General features: G+C 38.5%; 5 protein-coding genes across 8 annotated transcripts in view; 2 read left to right on the plus strand and 3 right to left on the minus strand.

Annotated features, from left to right (window-relative positions):
* LOC104714457 (phospholipase D zeta 2) overlaps positions 1-1,889 on the plus strand; it is a 6,997-nt gene extending 5,108 nt beyond the window's left edge. The window contains exons 12-17 of one of the 2 annotated variants that reach the window (XM_010431943.2): positions 121-137; positions 235-381; positions 478-777; positions 855-986; positions 1,150-1,277; positions 1,368-1,889. In XM_010431943.2, coding sequence (XP_010430245.1) covers positions 121-137; positions 235-381; positions 478-777; positions 855-986; positions 1,150-1,277; positions 1,368-1,602 — 959 coding nt within the window. In that variant the 3' untranslated portion in view covers positions 1,603-1,889. Of the gene's footprint in view, positions 1-49; positions 138-234; positions 382-477; positions 778-854; positions 987-1,149; positions 1,278-1,367 lie in introns of both variants that reach the window. The other variant, XM_010431867.2, reaches the window with a different exon arrangement.
* Positions 2,001-4,711, minus strand: LOC104714598 (probable protein phosphatase 2C 34). Of its 2 annotated transcripts, none has more exons than XM_010432059.2 (6): positions 4,457-4,711; positions 3,332-3,616; positions 2,916-3,230; positions 2,726-2,843; positions 2,391-2,614; positions 2,001-2,310 (listed from the first exon to the last, which is right to left on the minus strand). In XM_010432059.2, the coding sequence occupies exons 2-6, from the start codon at positions 3,575-3,577 to the stop codon at positions 2,089-2,091; spliced, it is 1,125 nt and encodes a 374-aa protein (XP_010430361.1). In that variant the 5' UTR covers positions 3,578-3,616; positions 4,457-4,711; the 3' UTR covers positions 2,001-2,088. The 2 variants fall into 2 exon arrangements, with proteins under 2 accessions (XP_010430361.1, XP_010430434.1); XM_010432132.2 differs by having other exon boundaries at positions 4,425-4,711.
* On the minus strand, positions 7,734-11,092 carry LOC104714749 (receptor-like protein 12). The gene is made up of 2 exons (XM_010432241.2): positions 8,264-11,092; positions 7,734-8,174 (listed from the first exon to the last, which is right to left on the minus strand). The coding sequence occupies exons 1-2, from the start codon at positions 10,880-10,882 to the stop codon at positions 8,166-8,168; spliced, it is 2,628 nt and encodes an 875-aa protein (XP_010430543.1). The 5' UTR covers positions 10,883-11,092; the 3' UTR covers positions 7,734-8,165.
* LOC104714842 lies at positions 11,899-16,256 on the plus strand. Its single transcript, XM_010432392.2, has 4 exons — positions 11,899-12,051; positions 12,413-14,168; positions 14,509-15,442; positions 15,848-16,256. The coding sequence occupies exons 2-4, from the start codon at positions 12,639-12,641 to the stop codon at positions 16,114-16,116; spliced, it is 2,733 nt and encodes a 910-aa protein (XP_010430694.1). The 5' UTR covers positions 11,899-12,051; positions 12,413-12,638; the 3' UTR covers positions 16,117-16,256.
* LOC104714973 (BTB/POZ domain-containing protein At3g05675-like) lies at positions 17,034-19,237 on the minus strand. 2 transcript variants are annotated; one of them, XM_010432494.1, is made up of 3 exons: positions 18,986-19,237; positions 18,671-18,718; positions 17,034-18,565 (listed from the first exon to the last, which is right to left on the minus strand). In XM_010432494.1, exons 2-3 carry the CDS (start codon positions 18,680-18,682, stop codon positions 17,240-17,242), a joined length of 1,338 nt encoding a protein of 445 aa, XP_010430796.1. In that variant the 5' UTR covers positions 18,683-18,718; positions 18,986-19,237; the 3' UTR covers positions 17,034-17,239. The 2 variants fall into 2 exon arrangements, with proteins under 2 accessions (XP_010430796.1, XP_010430759.1); XM_010432457.1 differs by having other exon boundaries at positions 17,034-18,568.

A 19,309-nucleotide genomic window follows, 5' to 3' on the forward strand; every position in this document is an offset into this window, starting at 1 on the left:
GGAAACAAAGTGATTGCCAGTGTCAGATAATCAGAAGTGTTAGCCAATGGTCTGCTGGAACAAGCCAGCCTGAAGATAGCATTCATCGAGCTTATTGTTCGCTTATCCAAAACGCTGAACATTTTATCTACATTGAGGTATATAACTTAATTATATAAGCATTTTCATATAAAATCTCATCATCTTACATTTGTTCTATATTCTAATCTCTTAATCTTGTTGTTTATTTATCAGAACCAATTCTTCATCTCCGGGTTAGAAAAAGATGACACGATTCTGAACCGCGTTCTTGAAGCTTTATACAGACGCATTCTGAAGGCTCATGAAGAGAACAAGTGCTTCCGCGTCGTGATCGTTGTACCACTCCTCCCTGGATTTCAGGTACTGTTTGTTTGTTTCCAATTGTAGTCTCAAATTGTTAACAGACAAAACCACACAATGCCACTCATTTTCTTTTTTTATGTTTGGTAAAAACAGGGAGGTATCGATGACTTTGGAGCAGCCACGGTTCGAGCACTGATGCATTGGCAGTACCGTACGATCTCTAGAGAACGAACTTCGATTCTTGACAACCTTAACGCTTTGCTAGGTACCAAGACGCAAGATTACATTTCCTTCTACGGTCTGAGATCGTATGGACGGTTGTTTGAGGACGGTCCAATTGCCACTAGCCAGATTTACGTGCATAGTAAGCTAATGATTGTTGATGACCGAATCGCGGTGATCGGATCTTCTAATATAAACGACCGGAGCTTACTAGGCTCACGTGACTCCGAGGTATTTCCCCAACTCCGTTCTATTCTTTAGGACATAAAAAATGGAAGTTATGCGTTCATTAATCAATCGTGTTTCAGATTGGAGTTGTGATCGAAGACAAAGAATTTGTGGAATCTTCGATGAACGGAGTGAAGTGGATGGCCGGGAAATTCTCTCACAGTCTTAGATGTTCCTTGTGGTCAGAGCATCTCGGCCTTCACGCCGGAGAGGTAATTTTACATATAGAAAATTTTATCATCATTTGAGTCTATAGCCCCTCAAAACTTTGACTCTAGTATTTTGATATTTTCACTTGTTTTTGCTCTCTTCAGCTGAAAGTTTTTTATAACTTCATAGCAGTTTTTGAAACGTTAAGCTTATACTTTGTTTTAGATGAAAATAATCGAAGATCCAATCAAAGATGCAACATACAAAGACTTGTGGATGGCAACGGCTAAGAAGAACACTGACATCTACGACCAAGTCTTCTCTTGCATTCCTAATGAGCATATACGTTCAAGGTTCGTACTTCTCCTTTAGTTTCCTAAATTAACACACTCCTTGTCTCAATATGAGATGATCTAATGATTCTTTTTGATCCAAAAACACAGAACTGCCTTGAGAGAGAACGTGTCTCTTATAAAAGATAATCTGGGTCATACGACGATCGACCTTGGGATTGCACCGGAAAAGCTTAAAGCATGCGGCACCGACTCGTGGGAGAGGCTGAAGGAGACAAGAGGTCACCTTGTGTGCTTCCCATTACAGTTCATGTGTGATCAAGAAGATCTCAGACCGGTTTTCAACGAAAGCGAGTTCTACACTGCTCCTCAAGTCTTCCACTGATCACTGATTATTAATCATACATCCACTTCTCTTAAATCGGATTGGCTTAATCAGAGACCTAAGCCGGTTATGGCAAACTATAGTAAATGGTTAAAGACGCTCACACATTAGATAGAGAGATTAGTTTTATATACCGTAGAGGGAGGAACTTCATTTGACAGCTTCCTAGGTTTGCAGAGGTATATATGTGTATAGTGTACACTTCTTTATGTGAATAATGTTTATGTGTCTCATGCTGTATAATAAACTCTTGAATTGTTTAAATACAATATTCACTTTTCTTTATCCCGGATAGGTCTGCATACTTCTGATTTCTAGTTCTACAGGGTTTGATCTCTAAGAGCTTGTTGAAGTTCCAAGTAACCGATTGTGTTGTTAAGATTGTAACAGAACTCTGGTTAGGCAAGAAATTTGATATTCAATGCGATTTTAAGCAAAGTCTATTTTACATCACAGCATTTATCTTCTTTTTTCTCGCCTCCTACTTTACAAGGTCGAGTCAGGGTGAACATGTTGCGATAGAGATGAGGAAGACTCTGACGATTGGAAGAAGAGGCAAACGGCAGAGATATCATCCATGGCAATTCCACGTCTTTTTCTATTCCAAGCCTTAACCGCTTGCTGTACCAGTCGTTTAGCCGCCTTTGGCCGGTCAGCAGTAGAGGAAACAATGTCTATGGCCTCTTGGTTTGATATCACATCCCATACCTTGAATATTTCAAGTTAAATGACTTTGCCAATAATAAACAAACAAAATAAAATTAAAAAGCTCATTTAAATGTTGTTACCCCATCAGTGGCCAAAATTACAAACTGGTCTCTAATGGAGATATGCCTTTGAGTGACTTCAGGCACTGAGACCAATCCGTGCTCTTTGATACAATAGTCTCCGAATGCTCTTGACATTGCGAGTCCTGGGTATTCCTCTTCTGGTTGCCACACACGGTGGACTCCTGGCTCGTCCTGGAGGCAGAACACTCGGCCGTTGCATCCGATTATACGCTCTTCCTCCTCTGTTTTCAAAAACAGAGGAAAAAAACAGAAATTGAAAAGAAAAAGATTTAGAATTGCTTCAGCTAAATGAAGTGAGATTTACGTGATCTATTTATGATTATGGAACTAACGGGGAAGATTTGGTTTGAAATCTACAGTGAGCTGAACCGCGACCAAGCTTCCTTCGTCTGACACCGTGGCCAAAACCGCACGTGAATCCCCAACGTTTGCTATATAGATAACTTCACCCTGCAGCAAGAAAACCATTTAAGCAAAGAACAGAGCAATGAACAGAGATAATGATCTTGAAAGTTTCTTCACCTGTCTCACAACGGTTAAAGCAGTTGTGCCGCTGTTGAAAGAATCGATCTTTCGGTGATGCTCAAGCTCCCGATCAACAGCTTCACAAGTTTTAAGGTATGAGTATTTCCATATGGCGAACCGCTGTAGCTTTTTATCCGATTCGTCTAGGTCTGTTTCGGGTTCAGCTAGTGTGGTCTGAGAAAGCGTCTCTTTCCAGTTGCAGAGCAAAGATATAGGCATTGAGTTTCTGACTTGTTTAGAAACAAAGTGACCCCATGGACCGTGTCCATCAAATATCCCACAGAAGATCATGTCTTCCTGACTTCCAAATCCCTGTTTACGAATCAAGAATATGATTCAAAGAAGCATTTATAACAAGCTAGCTTTCTAAATAATTCAGTTCTACAGATAGCTTGAAGTAGAAGTAAATGTACCTCCCAGACGATGGCACAGTCCTGATTAACGCCTTTCTCACCGCGTCTGGAGAAAACAGAAGCCAAGTTATTAGATCCATCTGCATTAATACAACCAGAGGATCTCAGAATCAGCTCCTTCTTCTTCGCCTCTTGCGCCATTTCATCTGCGGCTTCCTTGGCGTAGCTTTTGCCGTTCTTGTTCTTGGCTTTCTTGATCGAGAAGGATCTAGCTAAGGCGTTGAACATGGAGGAGAGATGTCCCATTCTTTTCCAGAAGGTGAAAGTATCATATGATGTTGAACCCTATGAATGATAATATACATAGAGTTTCAGAGAGTTGCATTAAAACAAAGAGCAAGAGGGAGTTAAAATATAATATCAAAGTAGGAAAATTTTCTTCAAAGATTCTTTTTCCCGGGGGAAAAAACAATATGAGTGATTTAAAACAGTTTTAAGGACAAAAAAAAGATTGTAAGAGAATATTTCATGTCTGACATGGATTTCCATTAACAAGAGCTCTAAACATTCCTCTAGAGTTATAAACAAAAATTATTACTTGTACGTAACAGAGAGAGAGAGAAAATAATAATGGATCTGATCTGAACTTGAAGCCAAATCGAGTTTTCTCTTTTAAGAAGAGATAACTTATTGATATAGAAATCATGTTACAAGATTCGGAGATTTTCTCTTTTTTACTTTTCCGGGAAAATAAGCAATAAAAACCTTCGTATACTATATAATAAACAATCTGAAAATTGGAAAATTAATATTTTTGATATTTTTTGGCCTAATTTTTCTGTTCTTTTGTAAAACAAAATTGCCAACGAATCCACAAGATTTGTCGTTTGTACAAAAATGAAATAAAAACCTTGAAATAAAAGAGTAAAATAAAAGCTCTTTATAAAGTAAAAATAAAATAATCTGTTCTTTGGATCCGTTACATCGTTTACTCGATGTATATTTCCAAATTCAGAATTAAAGATACTGAAAACTTTAATGAAAGATTGAAAAAGCCTGAAACAGTTTTCTCTCATATACAAGATTCGGAGATTAGAAAAATTAACATTTCGAATTGCACCAAAGGATTTCAAAAAGTAATTGAAGAACGTACACAGTTAGGAAGAAGTGACGGAATATACACACCAGAGAGAGATGGCGTAATGCTGCTAAAGGAATCAAAGGAAGAGGAGTGAAGACCGGGCTGGTGACCTAAGCTCGGAGAAATTGACGTAGCACCCTAAGCGGAGAGGAAGCTAATGGAGTAGAGAAAGAAAGAGAGACTCACAAAATCAGAAATCACAACCATTTAATGCTCCAAAGAATTCAAGACAAAAAAAATCAAATGGAGAGATTAATGGACCCCTTTCATTTTTTCTTACGGCAAGATAGAGGCAGAGCTGTCTTTGGTCGTTAGTGGGTTATCTATCCTAAATTCTTAATGCAATTATTGGTTAGCAAATAAATTATTTGTACAGTAATGTGAAAACAAAGAATTTGAGAATATTTTTACGGCTCGATCGTCTAGTACTAGTAAACAGTGATGGCAATATGACAAAATGTATGATGAGAAAACAATTAATTTTTTTATATATATGTAAATTTGGAAAGTTAGGTAATTTGTATAAATAGCCCACTTAAATAAAAATAAAAAGTCCAAAATGGCTACAGGTTGTTAAAAGCAAAAGTCAGTAACGAATATATAAGGACTGTTTTGTGCAAAGGGTGTATTAATATAACTATTTTGAGTTTTTTAGTTAAGACAAATGGAATTCTATCTTTGAGTTGTTGAATAAACAAAATTCATTGAGTTATTTTTTTGTTTTGTTTAAGAAATTTGTTAGTTAATTAGTAGTATAGTAGATAACAAATGTAGTAGATTTCCACGTTAGTGACCAGTAAATCACAATACCCAACATAGACTTTATTGTTTTCTTTTTAAAAACTTTGGTAAGTTTAATAATACAAAAAGATAATTTCCGTAATGGGTAAAAAAGCAGTACAGAAAGGAAATGGCTTTGGCCTTTGAGCATGCAAACTGGATAAAGTTCCGTAGATCGTAGCCATACACGTTTAACATAAGGATTCTAAATTAAGAAAAAAGAAACGTTACAAGCTCCACGTTTGCATATATACCTACCTCGAAAGTCGAAACTATGAAAACTTAAACCAAATTTTTAGATTTTAAATCAAAAACTGTCTCTACATCTCATGAATACCGAAACTAACAAATATTTAGGTAGATTTGGCATTACCATCTAACCCTACGAAAAATTAAAAAAAAGAACTCTAGACTCTCTAGTATAAAAAATTTCCATTTAAATATTAACTCGAATCGAAAACAGTAACGTCACAGTTTTGCAATAGTAAGACGCCGTGACGAACTGTACTAGACGAAGCATTTCCCCACAAGAGAATGCAGTTACTAGTTAGTGGGAGCCAATGCGATGACTGTGTATGACCCCCGCATGTGATGTTAGTCTTCTCATGGGAACCCACTGACTTTTTTTCTTTGGATCAAATCGGTTGATGCATGTGTCGGCAACGACGGTGCAAACCAAAATCTTTGCATTGACTCAATTATTTCGAAGTTTCAAACTACATTCATTCTCGCAAGAGGCCATATTCCCATATCTAACGTGATGTAGACCATATGGCACGTGGCGGACTAAAGGATCTAGAGGAGAACTTTCGGTTAGAGGGGCTAGGTCATTTCCCAAATATTAGGGGAAGAGGTTCACAGTCATATTTTTTTTGGTTAGAAAAAGTTGAGATTGGCAATAAACCACGTGAGAACGACATTGATTAGTTAGGTCCTTGTGGGGTCTGGTCATAGCGAGCACAATCTAAAAAAGGATCATATAATTCTTCTGACTGACGCGTGGGTGACCCAGCAATCACATGTGGGACGGTGCACAAGATAAAGACGCTTTTTGTGAGTTTGTGTGCCGTGGCCTCCCTCTCTCCACTCCCAAGTCTCAAACAACATGACTATTTCTTGCTAGCTCCATGCAATTTCTTGTTTTTTTTATAAGAAGAAATCATTTGAGCTAAGAATAATAATTAATGATCATTGTCCTTGTGACGACTTGGACTAAGGAAAAATCAAAAAGTAGATTAAATCCAGTATTGAGTGGCTTTTAATTGGTTGGCTGTAAGAAAATGAAATCGGCTTACGATCCAGTTGATGATATCTAGAAGCATGATGGTTTACAATTAGAATCATTACAAGGCGATCATCTTTTTGTCCATTATCTTTTCTTTTTCTTATATAGGAAAAAATGAATTAGTTGGGCATTATCTTCCTAAAATTTGGATTAAGATCAACTCAAGCAATGATTGGTCGTGCCACTCCAAAATGATTATGTATGAAAGAATAACAAGTGACAATCAAATGTATATTATTATTACGAAAAGTAGGAATATACTCCCTCTGTCTCACATAGATTGACGTTTTAGAGAATATTTCGTCTGAGATTGATTTTCTAGATTAAAAACTAAAATGATCTTTTTACTTTATATTTTTATTTCAAGTGGCATAATATTTAGTGGGTTATGTTTTTTCTTTCTACTATAAAATAATTATAAATTAGTTTAAAAATAAAAAGCTTATTTTTTTTTTAATATGTGTAAAACTATTGAAACATTGTGAGACAGAGAGAGTAATAAACTTTGGAGTATTATAATAGGCTTTAAACTGTTAACTTAGAAAATATATAAGTTTTCATTGTACAATTTCATTTAAATATTACAGTTTTCTTCTTAATTATGAAAGTTATCAATTTTCCATTAACTTTCACCTCTCAAGCCCAAAAGAGTATGACGAGAAACTCTGTTTCAAACATATTGGGTCATAGTGGAGGCCCATGATATTAAAAACCTAAAAGCGGCTCGACGTTGATAAGAGAAGTTTGATCGTGTACCAGAGCGTTCCAAAACCGGTTGACCCAAGCTATGATTTTAATTGAACGGGTCGGGTTTACCCATCTTCTCATTCCAAAAACCTTCTTCTTCTTCTCTCCCCTGTATTAACTGAATCAAACATAACAAGTTCTGTAAATCTTTCCCCTGTTCGAATCTTTATCATTCGGACCTTGAAGATGAACTCAATCGCCGTCCGAATCTCCAAGCCTTATCTGATTCTCTCCGACGTCTCCGATCAATGAAGGTGTGGAAAAAGAAGATCTTTTGAGTTAAGCATTCCAGAAAAACCCCAGCTTCAGTCTCATGGAGTTTGATCTCCATAAAGGTTGGTGATTTCACTGTGTTTCATATTCTAATGATTAAGTTAGAACCATTCTTCAAGTTTTGAAGAGCATTCACTTAGAATTCAGTTTAGGCTTTTCCAAGTGTTCAATTCTTTGTTTGTTTTTCTATTGGTCCGGTGCTGCCAAAAAAATCCAATGTGGAAAAAGACTTTTTGTAATGGGAAGAATCTCAATCTTTTAATCCAATGGTGCCCCAATTTATATTGTTGCAGTTACATAGAAGCATAAAAGTTGACTAAACAGAGCTGTTAAACAATAAACAAACCCACTAAAACAGAGTAAATTTGATTCGTTGGGCTTAGACGTGAATAGATTGTGACTTTGTGTATCGATTTTGAGTTAACGACTTGGTTTTCTTGCTAAAAGTAGCGTTTGTTGGCTTGGATCTTAAAAGCAGCGATCGCATTTAGAGATAAGTTTATTTATGAGACAGACTCAGAGCAGATGAAAAAAGTATTAAAGCTAAACCGATCCACACAATAAAACTAAAAGTGGACATATTTGTTGAGTTCTCCCCAAGCTTCTTTTTTACTCTGTAGTGTTACTGATTGTGATTGGGTTGCGTCATTGTCTTCTTCGGCTTGGATTTAGTTAGGCTATACAAACACGTATAACTTATTTCGTTAGTTACATTATAATATACATAGACACAGTTTTTTTTGTTTTTTCAAATTTAGAATATTACCTCTTTTTTAAGCTTTGTGGTGCTTCTTCTTCTTCTGCTTCTGTGTTTGTTTCGTTGAAAATGGTTCATGAACCACTCTGGTTTGTAGCAAACCAAAATGTATCCAATTGTCAATCCAAAGGCAATACCAGGTCCGAGTCCTATTGCAGCTGCTATCCAACTGAACATCTCTTTTTCTTCTTCCTCTGACTCCGGCTGTTCATGTTCTTGTGGTGTTGATGCATGAATATCTACACAAACTTCGTCAAGTGAAGGGCCATAGAGTCCGAGATTATCCCCGAAAGAAGAGCATTTTTGCCTACGAAACTGAGTTCCCCCTGGTAATAGACCTCCAAGCTGGTTAAAAGAGAAGTTCATGTAGGCAAGGTACGAGAGGTTCCCTAGTTCTTGTGGAATTTCTCCTGAAAGCTTGTTTTGAGAAACGTCCAGTGACTCTAGCTCTCTCAGGTTCCCCATAGATGATGGTATGTGGCCGGTGAAATCATTGCTCGACAAGTTAAGAACATGAAGCTCTTTTAATAGACCGATGGATCTTGGAATCTCTCCTTCAAATTTGTTTTCAGAAAAGTCGAGTGCTGTGTAAATTTTTAGGATACGTACCAGCTCCATCTCAACACCTTTGTTCGTCAAAACCATTGAATCATGGTAGTATCGAAAAGAATCTCCCAAGTAGTTTTCTTTAGACGACGGATCTTCGTTTCCACCAAGTGATGACATAGCATTCCAGTTCACAAAATAGTTTGACGGCAAAGTTCCACTGAAGTGATTACGCGATAAGTCGATGATTCGTAATGTACGAAACGAGGCATGATGTATCGGTCCGTGAAATGCATTGGAGCGTAAGACAAGAACTTGTAGTTTTTTAAGAGAAGACAACCATGAGGGAAACGTGTCGTTGAGTCTGTTGTTTTCCACATTCAGAACTTCAAGAGTAGAGAGATGGATGAAAGATCTAGGAAGTTTGCCCACCAGTTGGTTATGGCCGACGTCAAGTGACCTTAGACTTTTAAATATATTCTTTGGAAGACCTCCACCAAGACGATTATGACGAAGGTTTAGAAATGAAAGAGTACTCTTGAGATTTCCCATACAATGAGGGATGGAACCATTGAGGTTATTGTCAGATAAATCAAGAGTGATTAGAGAACGCAAAGCGCATATGGAAGAGGGTATATTTCCTGTGAAATTGTTTTTGGAGGCAACCAAGTATTGCATAGATGGTTTGGTGGTGATAAAGGATGGTCCAAGTTCCGTTGGTCTTTCGAAACCGCTAAAAGTGTTGTTGGAAAGATCCACAAATATCAAATTTGGTAGTGTCCATAGCCAGCCAGGCACTTGACCTTTGATTTTGTTGTTGGAAATGTCTAGATTCGTTATATTGACCTGGCTCCTTAAGAGTTCAGGGAACTCAGTGATGCCGCATCCTGACAAGTACAACTGACTAATCAATTGATGATGATCTGCAACTGGAGTTTTGGTTGTAGCTGAAACATGGTTGCCTGAGAGATCCACTGAATAGATTGAGTTGAGATGCGAGGATAAGAGTGCATTCAAGTCAATCGTTGTGGTGGTGTTCAAATGAGATAAGTTAAGAAGTAGGAGCGACTTGAGATTCATGAATATACTAAAATCAACCGGGCCTTGGGTGTTGAGATAAGAAAGGTCGAGGTCCTGAAGGTTTATAAAGTTGGAAATGGATCTTGGGATTGGCCCTATGAAGTTGTTATTGCTAATGTCTAACACTGTTAGTGTAGAAGATGGTGAAGATATATTCCCAAAGTCAAGAACGCCGTTGAGTTGGTTATTTCTCAAATCAATAGACGTCAAAGAAGGAATAGTGAAGAGAGAAGAAGGGAGAGTTCCAGTAAAAGCGTTGCCCCATGCTTCAAAATACTCCAAGTTAGAGAGTGAGCTCATTTTAGAAGGAAGCGTCCCCGTGAACTGATTACGAGAGAGTGATAAGTCCGACAGCATTGTCAGATTGAGTAAAGGAAGGGGGAAGGTACCAGTAAGTTCATTGGAATCAACGTTTAAGTTGGTCAGCTGGTTCATATTGCCAAAATATGGCATCTCACCAACGAACTCATTACCAGAAAGGTCGAGAAAAGTGAGATGTGAAAGATTTCCAACCGAAGAAGGGATCCCTCCACTGAAATAATTTTTAGAAAGGTCGAGAGTGGTGAGATGAGAAAAATTTTCAATAGAAGATGGGATATGACCACTGAAATAGTTATATGAAAGGTCGAGAGTGGTTAGAAAAGGAAGATTTTGAACCCTAAAGAGACTGGTATTAGAATGAAACCGGCCTTGGAGGCAGCCACGACTAAGGTCTAGCTCGATCACTTCCCCGGACTTGGGATTGCAAGTAATACCTTCCCAGTAACAACAGTCACTGTGATTGGCCCATGACTCTGTCTTCGGAGGAAGAGCGCCGTCAGAACAGGGCTTCTTAATTTCAAACTCCTTCTTGAGCTCCAAAAGTGCATCCCTCTGTCCGGGATGACACAAGTGTTCAGTAGGAACCCCAAAAACATCTTGACATTTAGAAATGAATAAGAAGATCAGAGAAAACAAAGTAAAAGGAATGATGATAGTCGTGGAGTTCCAAGAGCCTTTCATCAAACTAATGAAAAGAAAAAGCAAAGAAAAAAATGGAACTGAGGGAGGGTAACATTGGTTTCATGCTCATCTCTTTATTTATACATAATAATAATTGACGACTACTCGACAAAGGTAACTTAACTTCTCTGTTGTCTTTTTTTTTTTTCCAAGTCTTCTTTAAGTTGGATACAGAGAGAGTCAAAGTCTTTGTGATTTGTTTACACATTACCCATGTTGAGAATCGATGTGATTTGGTATTACATTCAACGACATATCACTATACCAGTTTCGATCATTCAACATATTTACAAAAATACAAAGAAAAAAGAAAAGAAAAGTACATTAATGATGTCTCCACTAAAAGCATGCGCATCCCTCGCTACCTTCCAGGAATGTCTTGGTCTTCTTCTTGTAATTATTAGTAGTAGTAGTACGTCGCTTTCTTCGGCCGACGTCTTTCATTGATGGGCCTAACATTTAAGTAAGCAAGCCCATTGTGCCAACCCTCATCAACAACAGAGAAAACTAATCTATCAGGGCACAAAACGGACCTATTACTTACAATCATAGGTCCAATCGGTAATACATGGGCCTTAGATGATTTTTAATAGAAAAAAACTGCGATTGAAAATTTGGATAGCTAAAAACTAGAATTGTGAAATGAGGGTGGATTTTAAAAATATATTTTGGCTGAGTTGATTTTCATCGGAAACTTAAAAATCGGTATCTGCTAAAAATAGTAAGTCATCATAATCGTTTATTTTTGCCATTGATTGATTAACCTAATTAAAAAAATAGTAGTAGTAACATAAAAAGGGACCGTGCGATGCGAAACATTCGGTACGCTCAACCACAGAGTATAGCTGCCTCACGTGGTCACGCAATCAAATAAAATATTAAAAGAAGACAAAAAAAAAGCCCAATAGCAGCTGCAACTGCCACCAGTAGCGGTCGAGGGTAATATCGTCATTAGCCACAATAGTTCACACCTTCTCTCTCCCCCTAACGCGTAGCCTCTTTAACTACAAACCAAAAAAAAATCAAAATACCTTTCCCCAATTTTGGCTTATATCGAATTAAATTTAGCTGTAAATATAGAGGAAAATAAGGCGGGGAAAAAGATCACGATTCACAAAAAAAAAAACTTAGTGGAAAAAATCAGAAGTGTTTCGTCTTCTTCATCGGAGGTTCGTTTTTTTTTTTTTTTCTCGCCCTGTGTATGTGTTTAGGTGCTGTAAATTATTTCTGTTTTATTATACTACCTTTTTGGGTGTTTTGACTTTTTTTTTTTATTATTATTATTATTTATAATTAACTCTTTTCTCTCTCTCTGTGGGTGTGGATTGATTGAGCAATTTCATTTAAGTTGTGTGAACGAACCCAGGAGGAGGGAGGAGGTTGATTTGGTCTGCTTTTGGATAGATTTTATATTTCTAAAATAGGATCGGAATTTAAATTTAGCTGTAGAATTTTCTATGGTTGGGAATCAAATCGAGAGCTTTTATGGGTTTTCAATTACGTTTCTTGATTTCTTGTGTTGATTTGCAGATCTGGTGTTTTTCAATTGGAGAAACTGAGGTTCAGATTTCTGGGTGATTGATTGATTGCGTCTTAATGGTTGTTGTTAGGCTTATTATTATAAATTCTAGGGCGTGACGAGCTTGACGGAATCATTGATTTGGTGGTTTTCGATTCTTTCTACAATTGTTAACCGTAAAATTGAAAAGAGAGAGAGAGAGAGAGAGAGAGAGAGAGAGAGAGAGAGAGAGAGCATATGGGAAAGAGGAACACGTTTTGTGATAGAAATTCAAATAGAAGGGTTAGATCTAAGGATAAGGGTTCTGATGAATCGGATGAGGATTACGTGATTTCGGAAGAGGATGAAGAAGATGAATCTGAGGCTGATCTCAAGGAGGAGGAGGACGAGGAGTACGAGTATGCCTCTTCTGTAGACGGTGCTGAACAACCATCCTTTGATGGGTTTGGTGTGTCTGATGCCGTTGAGGATGATGATGAATTTGATGAGGTAAGGGAGGAGGAGGAGGAGGAGGAAGAAGATGCGATGCTGAGAAATGTTGAGTGGCCGAAAGTGAAAACTGGTCCTCGTGGTAATCGGAAAATCACCGGATGTAAGTCTAGAAAGACCAAACAGGTCGTATCTGATAACGAGGATGTGGATCTTGATGATGCCGATGATGACGAGGACGAGGACGAGATAAGTGATTCAAGCAAGTTTGTTGGAAAAGTTGGGTCTTTTGATGGAGAGAAACACCCAAGAGTTGGTTTAGGAAAGCGAAGGAGAGTTTTCTATGAGAAAGAGGATGATGAAGATGGAGACTATCCAGAGGAAGACGGCGAGGAAGAGGAAGAGAGGGATGTGGGAAATGTAAGGTGTGAAAATGTGGATTTGAATTCCTTGCATGATGCTCTAGATGGAAATATGGTGGCGTTGGAAGAGCAGGACAACGAAACAGAAAAGGAAGATGACGGAGATTACGAGGATGAAGATGGGGATGAAGATTTTACTGCTGATGAAGATGTATCATTAGACGAGGAAGAGGAGGAGGAAGAGACAATTGCATGTAACAAATATTCACTCAAGGTTTGTAAGAAAAGCAAGCGAAAGCGAAGATCTGGAGTAGGGCGTAAAAGAAGAAAGAAATGCTCTGTTGCCAAACCCCGTTTAACTAGGGGAAGAAAGAGACGTGGGAAATACACAAAGAAGGGAGTTGATATAGATGATGATGATGATGATGACGATGGTGATGATGGAGATTTTGTAGATGACTGCCTACCTGCAAGAAAGAAGGCCAAGACAAAATCAACAAGGCCAAGGCGTCGGTATAACGTGCCATCAGATTCAGACATTGCATCCTCTGGAGAATCTGATTATGAGTACACAATCTCGGAGGAGGAAAGAGAGCAGATAAGAGAAGCCGGTAGTTTATTGAGAAGTAGTGTGAAACATGCATCATCTATAAGAAAAACCACGGTCAATAAGGATTTACCTCAGCTTCGCAAGTCTCCTGTGAAGAAAGGTGAAAAGAAGGTAGAGCTAGTGAAAAGAGATGTGATTAAAAACGTTTGTGGGATTTGTCTGTCTGAGGAAGACATGCGAAGATTGAAGGGAACGCTGGACTGCTGTAGCCACTACTTTTGCTTCACTTGCATAATGGAGTGGTCGAAAGTAGAATCTCGCTGCCCACTCTGCAAGCAGCGGTTCAGAACAATCAGTAAACCTGCAAGATCTACACCTGGAGTAGATTTGAGAGAAGTTGTGATACCTGTACCTGAGCGTGATCAGGTTTGTTTTTACTACTTTTTCTATTGCTTTACGCATATAGTGTCTTTAGTTGATCTATTACTTATACTGGTATCCTCATGAATGTTGGTTGTGGTCTTCTTTTCATATGGTATCCTTCAACACTCCACATGTGAGGTCCAAATTGACATTCCTTCTTGTCGCAGTTTAACATGTCAATACATAATAGTTACCAGTAACATCAGTTTTCTCACTTAGACGGGTCAGATACATGATAGACGAGACCTTATCAACTTTTGTTAACCTATGGACGTGGTTGTGTTGTGTTTTATGTCACTTCTTCTGTGAGAATTTATCTTATATGGGATTTTACTATGTGCAGGTCTATCAACCTACTGAAGAAGAGTTGAGGAGTTATCTCGATCCCTATGAAAATATAATATGCACGGAATGTCACCAAGGTGATGATGATGGGCTTATGTTGCTTTGTGATCTTTGTGATTCATCTGCCCATACGTACTGTGTTGGTCTTGGGAGGGAAGTGCCTGAAGGAAACTGGTACTGTGAAGGTTGTAGACCCGTTGCACTTGGATCAGCTAGTTCCCAAACGCATATGACATCCGAGCAACAAAGGGTTAGTGGCTTTTACAGTAGACCATCACCTGTAGTAGTTTCAGGGCAATATCAAGATATGTCTTTGCTAGTCTCCCCACGTACACCATTTCTCAATGGAGAAAATCTGTTTTCTCCAAGGCTTCCCAATGGTGATGTTCAAGGTTCTTCTCCATCCGGCTTAGGGGCAACCACTTTATCAAGAAGAAGGACGCTTCACAGACACATACAAAATATTATCAACAGTGATAGACTTATTAATATGGGTGCTAGAACTGGTGGAACATCGACTGCTAACTCGAGTGATGGTTTCGTGACTACACAAATAGGTCATGGCAGAACAATCGACCCGTCTCAGCCTGCGGCGAGACAAGAAACAGGGGCGTCGTTGTATACAATCTCTGGGGAAAGACAAGCCAACAACAATTCATTGATTTCTGCCCATGACCCTGAGCTTTTGTCTCCAAAGTTAGATGAATTTGGAAGCGAAGAAGCATTCAGACATTTGTCTAATGATACATTTCTTGGCGAGAGACCTATCGATTTAGGATTACGTCATAGACTAGCTCAGGGTGATCCTTTGATTAATAATCAACAACATCTACACAGCTACATGCCGAACACAATGTCTTCCATGGGAGGAGAACGACTGCAACAAAGAGTTAAAGCCCATCTCAAAAAGTTGTCCAGTAAAATCGACTTAGGTACACCTTATCCAATTCCCTCTTCAAGCGCTTAGTTTAACCTGACTAGTATATACTGGTACTCTTTGCTTTACGCTATAGTCTTGTTCTCAGTTTCTGATTGTGAAACGGAGTTACCTTTAGGGTTTTTTTTCATCTAGTGGTTTACTTTAAATTTGGAGATAGAGACACAGTATGATTGACGTTTGTGTACATCTTGGATTAGTTCTTCTCTGCATGACACTTCTTTTAGATAGTTTTGGATATAGCTACATATTTGCCTTAGGCACATCTACATACGACTCATTAAATCTCTAGACTAGTTTCTTCTTTGCATAACTCCACCCTTGAGACAATAAGTTAGATTCAATTCTTATCTGCCCTCTGATTGTAGTGTTTTGGGTACTCGTCCTCTGTTTTGTTCAGGTCAAACCACTTTCGAGGAGATTTCCACGTGCTCAATACACACGATACTGGCAGCTTGTGGACTTGAACACAAGAGCAGTGAAGTGCATCTTGTTCCACCACCAGTGACGTGTACTCACCATCATATGACACCTGGCAGCAGCAGAAGTAGTAGCAGCAGCCTGATGAAAGGGTGTTGCTATTCTTGTTTTGATTCATTTGTAGAAGATGTAGTTAAGATGATTCTAGACACAAGACAACCCCATTGGTTGAGTCTAGGGCTCCACTAAACCACTTGCTTCAATTGTTTAGATTGTTAGAAAATTAAATTCTTTTTTTTTCTCGTCTTTCTTCAGATGCTGCACCTTTATTTTTAGAATTGTATATGAACAAGTGCGATTATTTTTCATTGAAAAAAAGAATTAACCTTTTTTTATGCCCCACTGTTACTAACTTATTATGCACTATCCAACAAAGACAAGAACAGTTTAATAACATATGAAAAGCTTATCAAGTTGGATACAAACTGTGGCCTTTATCCGAGTAATAATTAAATTTAGGCCACCGGCCCACCATAATGATTTAGGCCACCTATCGAACTCTTTCCGACACGCTGTTCATAAAAAATAAAGGCAAAACCAAAAACGACACGCTTTTTTACCTTAACAAAGTTAGAAACGGCGGAAAGTGTAGTAGAGCTTAACAAAAGTCCCACATCGGAAACAAGAAACGAAAGAGGCACTTGAAACAGGGTATAAAATAGAGGCTCATGACACAGAGCAAATCACTTACCTGGACGGGGTCAACTCGCGATCAAGAAGACGAGTGGCCTAGGCTAGTGACTTCCATTGCACATACCGGAAGGGTGCTATGCTTAAGGTCTTCCCAAGAGGAAGAGCCTACGTCATTATTTGTGGCAGAGGGGGTTTGCGTTCGCGCAGCCCCTACCATTTCTCTCAGTCTTAATTTTTATATCATTAATTTATTCACTTTTTATGAAATAAAGTTTTGAGGCAAATTCTTGTTTAGTGTTGGTTGTACTTGTATATGACATCACTTAGCAACAAATCTATACCTTTCCAACAAATATAAAACGTTTAGCCTATCATCAAGAGCGTTATCCATTAATGATCTAATGGGACCTGAGTTCGGTGATCTAGTTGCAGAGAAACCAGAAGTGATCAATAGACCGACATCCTACAATATATTTTTAGGTAGGAAATATCTCTTAGTGATTAAAGGACAAAGATCTCTGTCAACAGTATTTACAGACTTGTGGAAACTGCCAATGGATAATAAATATCAAGGATTTGGCAGATAACACACAATGACACAAAGGGTTAAATGACACCTACACAACAACAAAAAAACGGAATGCTTCTTCTCTCTGGATTCAGAGCTGAGGAAATGAGTTTAAGAAATGCCGTTCTCCTCCTCTTCGCCGCCGGTTAAACCCAATCTTCTCTTGGCGACTTTCGATCTGTAACACCATACCTCGAAAGCTTCTGTTAAATCCGGATACAACCCATTCTTGCTTAACCATTCAGTCAGTATCTCAGCTTGGTCTGCAGATGGCAATGCCAGAATGATCGATACAAAGGAAGATTCCAAAGCTTGCCATATCTCTCCATCAATTTTATACCTCACAACAGATTCAACCTCCTCATCTCCCGTTACCACTGGCTCAACAAGAGGCTTTGTGTTTCTTACAAAAGGTAGCCAAAGTTTTACCATCTGAAGTCGTTTCGCTGTTGGTAATATCACTGTTCCATAACCGATCGCCTCCAAGACTTTTGAAGTCACCTCGATGATCTTAACTCTTATCTCAACCGTCTCTGTAACTGATGTTTCCAACTTCTCAACTACCTTGACTAGCTTCTCAGATGTGTCAACCCATGTTACTACAAATTCTCTAACCACTTCCATCTTTGTTAATATCTGAAATGCCCACGACAAGTCAGATAGAACCATCCTAAAAGATCCCTTTTTGCTAATATCCTCAGACTCCAAAGGTTTGAAAGAGGTTTCTTCTAGACATTGGAAGAATCTAACAAACAGGCTCTTTACACATTCTTTTACTTCAAGCTTGATTTCTTCATCAACAATCAACAATGGTGCATCATCATCTTCAGTTATCATATACTCAATCTGTTCTTGAGCCGAGGACTTTATTTCGCCCAAGGGCAAAGGCGGGGACGAAGTAGCAAACCTAAAAGCCGAGACAAAGATTCCAGTAACAGCAGACTGATCAACTGGTTGGAGGCGGGCAAGAACCGGCTCTGCTTCTGATCCAATTCTTGGTACAATCCTTAGAATCTCTTCCTCTTCGCCTTCTTCCCATGGAACAGCTTCCAAGTAATTCACACAAGCAGTAACAATCTGCGGGCAACTAAGTTCTTTAGCGACGCAGAGGATCCCCAACGCACTTTTCACGTTATGACAGAGGTTATCCTCATGGACATCATCAGAGTCAGATACAAGATAGAGAAGTCTCAAGAGATTGATATGATGATCATAATCTGATTCTTGACAGATGACTTCAACGCAGTAGCGTGAATCAAGAATCTTGCAAGTAGGCCATTTATCAGAGAGACGGTCAGCGAAGTACTGGCTTTTGTTAGTAAGGATCTTGGAATGGCAATAGATCCAATCGTCCCGTCCTTCCTCGTTTCTTAGTCTAACAACTATGTCACTGCTCGATCGATCACCAAATGTATATGAAGCCTCGGCTTGATTATCCTGCTGAAAGACAAAAACCAAGAAAATAAAAAAGGAACATTTCATTAACAGAGAAGAAACCCACAAATCAGTAAATCATCCTATTGTTTAGTAACATATACTTACACGAGGCTCCATAGAGCAAAAGCTGGATCTTTATGTGTATTTCAGCACCTGAATCACCATGAAAAGAGAGCAAGAAATGAGATCCATTTATATAAAAATTTGCAGCCTCCTAAACCCAGAAAAACCAATCAGCAAAACCAACAAGTACGAGAGAGTTCAGAGATTAAAGACGATCCGAGTATAGAAATGCAAGTTCACTAAACAAAACGAATACAGAAAGCAAGCAACTTTCCAATTATGACGAACTCATCCCCAGAAATAGAAAGACATAAATCTTTTTTTTCTGCTAAATTTATCAGAGAGAGAACACAGTACCCTACTAAATGTTGAATCTTTTAAGATTCTCCCTCAGCAGTGGTACTTCTTCTTCGAAGACAACGTAAAAAAAAAAAAAAAAACTAAAGCTTTTAATCTCTGCTTCTACGGACAAGTCTGATATCATCAAAAACTCCACCCGATCTCCTTCTCTCCCTCTCTCTCTCTCTTTCTTTTTCTTCGTTGGTACAAGATCTTTTCAATGCCTACTTGATGTTGTGTGCCAGAAATTTGCTGGGCTTAGAGGACAAATCTTTCTTCTTNNNNTTTTTTTTTTTTTTTTTTTTTTTTGTTGAGTATTGAGCGACGTTCGCCTAAAATCTA

The sequence above is a fragment of the Camelina sativa genome, chromosome 1 (assembly GCF_000633955.1).
Source record: "Camelina sativa cultivar DH55 chromosome 1, Cs, whole genome shotgun sequence".
NCBI classification, from domain to species: domain Eukaryota; kingdom Viridiplantae; phylum Streptophyta; class Magnoliopsida; order Brassicales; family Brassicaceae; genus Camelina; species Camelina sativa.

Bases quoted from the DNA above. Each gene is read 5' to 3' on its own strand.
- LOC104714598 (XM_010432059.2), bottom strand. From the start codon at position 3,577: ATGGGACATCTCTCCTCCATGTTCAACGCCTTAGCTAGATCCTTCTCG. The intron at 2,615-2,725 runs GTTAGTTCCATA...TTTTGAAAACAG, and splicing joins TTTCAAACCAAATCTTCCCC to AGGAGGAAGAGCGTATAATC. The intron at 2,311-2,390 runs GTAACAACATTT...GAAATATTCAAG, and splicing joins TAATTTTGGCCACTGATGGG to GTATGGGATGTGATATCAAA.
- LOC104714749 (XM_010432241.2), bottom strand. From the start codon at position 10,882: ATGAAAGGCTCTTGGAACTCCACGACTATCATCATTCCTTTTACTTTG.
- LOC104714842 (XM_010432392.2), top strand. From the start codon at position 12,639: ATGGGAAAGAGGAACACGTTTTGTGATAGAAATTCAAATAGAAGGGTT. The intron at 14,169-14,508 runs GTTTGTTTTTAC...TACTATGTGCAG, and splicing joins CTGTACCTGAGCGTGATCAG to GTCTATCAACCTACTGAAGA. The intron at 15,443-15,847 runs GTACACCTTATC...TGTTTTGTTCAG, and splicing joins GTCCAGTAAAATCGACTTAG to GTCAAACCACTTTCGAGGAG.